General features: G+C 31.6%; 1 protein-coding gene across 1 annotated transcript; it reads right to left on the minus strand.

The window, feature by feature from the left end:
• Window positions 1-1,351: 1,351 nt before the first annotated feature.
• Window positions 1,352-2,810, minus strand: LOC120262911 (protein LIGHT-DEPENDENT SHORT HYPOCOTYLS 4-like). Its single transcript, XM_039270820.1, has one exon. The coding sequence runs from the start codon at window positions 2,172-2,174 to the stop codon at window positions 1,482-1,484; it is 693 nt and encodes a 230-aa protein (XP_039126754.1). The 5' UTR covers window positions 2,175-2,810; the 3' UTR covers window positions 1,352-1,481.
• Window positions 2,811-4,566: the final 1,756 nt, after the last annotated feature.

Below are 4,566 nucleotides of genomic sequence, written 5' to 3' on the forward strand. Positions count from 1 at the left end.
TGCCAAATAGCATAGTGGCTAAAAAGATTCTTTAATGTGGAGCGGATTTGTAGCCCAATCTCCACAACAGTTGAGCGAGTGTGCTTAAGTTAAACGATCAATTCCAGGTTACACATGTTTTAACATATATATATATATATGGTTTGTCAACTTTATTTTTTATTTTTTAAAAATAAATTCTAGTGTAATTTCTAGTATAAATTTTTAACTTATTTTTAATCATTAAAATTACCTGCCTATATATATATATATAATTTTAAAAAAATCATAACATGCAAAACTCTAAGAACCATTGAAACATTTTGTTATAAATCTTCAATTCCAACAATACAAATCAAAGTGGTTAGGTTAGATTCTCTCACACACACACACACACACACACACACACACATATATATATATATATATATTCAAGGAGGATGTGTTATTAATTGCATCTTATAATTTCTGGTTGGTGCTTAAATGACTAAATAAATAAAACCATGCACGATGACATCAACCACAGTAATTCTACAGTATTTGAATTGACACTCTTTTGTTCTTATTATATATAAAGAAGATACTACATAACTTTAATCTTATTGATGATAATTAATAGTGATAATTTTTTTCAATAAATTTTTATCGTGTTACTCACTTGAATTCAGAGTGTCTTATGCATATTAATAATTCACTTGGTATGCATGTTAATGGAAACATATATATATATATATATATAATTGATATAGTCATTATCATATATAGATAGATTAAAATCAGCATAAAAGAGTTCTTTCTATTAACATCTCTAATTAACTTGACTGAAAATAATTCATATTAATGCATGATGATAAACCCTTGAACATATATAGATCCTTTATCATGATCAAAATCTCTAACTATAAATTAAGCATAAATAACATGATTAATCATAGTTATTAGGATTATCTTCCTATCAATAATTGAAATAATGAACTTATATATATATATATATATATTCATAGGATATGATTATATATATACATATATGTACATGTCTACCAAGTCACCAAAAACAGGAGAAGAAAAAGGATCTATAATTGTCTACTTTGGCATCTTGCTCTTCAAAAACAGAGGCAAGAAAAAGAGAATTCTTATTGGCCAAACCCTAAAACCAAATCCATATATATCAAACAATCTAAATCAAGAACCATCGATCAAACACTACCATATAATGAATTTGCACAAACATAAACATACATCTTTAAATATACTTCATATATACATAGTTTTACAAAATAGATTAAACTCTACCCAAGAAAACAAAAGTATATATACATATAAGAAAAAAATAAAATAAAATAGAAAACAAAGCATTAGAACCATCTTCTCATGATAAACCCTAAAACCAAATCCATATCCAAGAACATATATATCATGCATACAACAAAGCTCACATCTTTATATCTACACTAATTTAATCAACAAACATGCAATGAAAATCATGAAAAGCAAAAGAAACACTAATTCAACACCGAAAGTGGTATAAGTTCACTGCCGGAGTGAGCTTCATCACCGGGAATAACAAGATTAATAACATGGCCTTGAAGATGATGATGATGATGATGATGATGATAGAGATGAAACAGTTGATCTACATGGTTAGAATTCACTCCAGCAATCAGCTCCGGTGGTGGTGGCGGTGGTGGTGGAGGTGGAGGTGGTGGTGGTGGTGGTGGTGGTCTCTTCCGTTTCTTCTTCTCATAAGCAATGCCACGAGCTTTGGCCTGAGAATCACGTACCTGACGGAGATACAACCTCACGGCACGAGCGCCGAAAGGGTTGGCCTCAGGTTGGCCGCCATTTTCTTCGAAGGCGGCACGAAGACGGCCGATGAGAGCATCGAGACTGCCCCAAGCTTGACGGAGAGGGCAGGTGCATGGCGATGGAGGATTGGGGTGGCCGAAGAATGGGCAGTTGGTGTTGTGGACTTTGGTTTTGCCGAACTGGTCTAAGTAACGGAGGAATTCAAGAACGTGAGCGCCACTGCAACGAGAGAGAGTGAGAGGTGGACGGTGGTTCTTGAGGTATTGGACGAAAGTGTTCCAGTCTCTGCGTTTTTGGGATTCGTAGCGGCTTGGTCGGCCGGAAGAAGAGGTGTCGGAGTTGTGGCAGGAGTTGATGGAGTTGGTTGGGATGGTTGGAAAAGTAGACATTTTGTTTTTTGTATATATAAGTGAAAGATAAAGAGGATTGAAGAACTAATAAGACTTTCTCTTTGTTTGTCTAGCTAGGTTTAAAAAGAAGAACAAGAAGAAGAAGAAGAGATATGAAGATATGATAAAGAAGGGGAAGATTAAGGTGAGAACATATATATGATAAGAAGAAGATCCAGATTAAAGTTTAGAATACAGTAGAGTACTGAAAGATAAAAGGGAAAATTCATAATAAGAAGCCAAATTAAATGATATCACTAGAAGAAGAAGAAGAAGAAGGAAAGGTTTGTATATATATGAGAAGATAGATGTTAAGGAAAAAAAAATTACAAACACTAGCTTGTAGCTAGATCTAAAGGTTAGAACATGAGAATTTTCTACTAAGTAGTAGAGTCTAGTGAGGAGAACTCAATTAGTAAATGAAGGAAAAGAAGGGAAGAGGAGAAGGTGATGGAATTGAACCTAAGCTTGGAAGTATATGAGAAGAAGTAAAGGGGAAAGGATGGTGATGGGAATGAAAAATAAAGGTAGAGAAAGATTGGGAGATGATAAGAGATTTGGGGAATAAGTAGAGTTTAATGAGAAGAGTAAGGATGGATGAGATGGGCATTTATAGAGAGAAAAAGGATTGGTAGATCAGAGCATGCACTCTAAAATGAGAAAGATATTTTGTGTTTGATGGAAATCAAACCAAAAGCAAAAGATACTGGTTAATTGAGAAGAAAGAAGAGGAGACAAGAAGTGGGAACCACAATGTAGACATCTAAACTCCCCATTAATGCTCTCTTTATATATATATATATATATATCTTTTATATATATATATATATATATGTGAGTGGCATTTTTTTTTAAATAATGCGATTTTTTTATTTAATTACAAAAATTGGTATATTTCAAATTATTTACAAATTTAGGTAATGCATGTGTTGTTTTTTCTCCTTATTATTGGTTAGGAAACTGTATAGAAATTGGATTAAGATAACTTAATATTAAATAAACCCATTCTTAATTTATGGGTTCTTAGTAAAGTGTTAGTGTTTTTGTCAAAATAAATAGTTCAAAACTCAACTCATCTACCATATTAATTAACTCCACACTTATCCACATTTTTAATATGACTTGTCCATTTATATATATATATAAACTTATTTAGATTAGTGTTCGTTTTATGTGACAGTTTTTAATCATTATGCAAATCATTCTTAAGTCTATAAAACAATTGTTATCTTCCTCCATAAGAAAGAAAAAGAACTCCATCATTTGGATTTATTCCATAGAAGATAATTCAATTTCTCTTTTTTTAATCTAAAAAGATGGAAAACTTGAGTGGCTTGAGACTGAAAAGAAAGACAAACACAACCAATAAATAGGGATTGAATGATGACAAAATCTCCATTAATAATCTTTAACAAGAGCTAAACAAATCAGTGAACAATCAAAACCAACTACTTTCTCAATATTAGTTTAGATTTATTATTGAAAACATCTCCACCACTTTCTCGTTTACTAACTTTCACCAATCTCATGAGTTCGTTCATGTAACAAAAGAATCATAAGCTACAACTCAAAAGATGGATATGCATGAATGAAATATAATATAATATACAGAGCAATGAAGATAGAGAGGAATGTGTTAGATCATGTCAAGATGTCAAATCTAAAGAGCTCTCCTTCATTGTTTAGTCGAACTCCCAAGATGATATTATGAAAGTGATTTGGTGGTGGGAATTTGTGCATATGAATGATCTTTTGATGATTGCAAAGGGTGGAGGTTCTTTCTTTTGTAGTTTATCTAAAAGACTGCGGTGTCACTCGATCTCTGCCCCTTTCAAATCACTTCCCACTCTCCCTTCACTGCCAGTGCCAACACTGTACAACACAAAGGAGACACATATGAATATTAATTGTATATTCATAAAAGATAATATTAAACTTTTTGGTATATATATTCCAACAACAATAACCATGCATTGATCCCATACATTTGAGATGATCTCCATTTTTAATCTCAATTATTATAAATAAAATTTTATTTTATATTAAATTAATAAATAAATGTGTAAGAAAATATAATCTGTATATATATATAAAAATAAATAAATAAACTAAAATTCATTAATATAGAAAATATACAATAACATAAGCAACTAAAAGCAAATAGAGGAGTACAACAACTCAAAAACAACATAAAGATAGACGAGAACACACACAACAAAAAACCAGGGCTACCAACTCCAATAAAAATAAGAAGATTCCCATTGAGGTTTTAAGGGTCCAAAAAATCTCGAAGCTAGCCACAATCTAAGAAGAAGGTTACCTCTCTAGCATCACTACCACCGACCATATGAGATATAAACTGGTTAAATAATTTCATTTAATCAATTTATTT

Source organism: Dioscorea cayenensis, chromosome 6 (genome assembly GCF_009730915.1).
Source record: "Dioscorea cayenensis subsp. rotundata cultivar TDr96_F1 chromosome 6, TDr96_F1_v2_PseudoChromosome.rev07_lg8_w22 25.fasta, whole genome shotgun sequence".
NCBI lineage: Eukaryota > Viridiplantae > Streptophyta > Magnoliopsida > Dioscoreales > Dioscoreaceae > Dioscorea > Dioscorea cayenensis.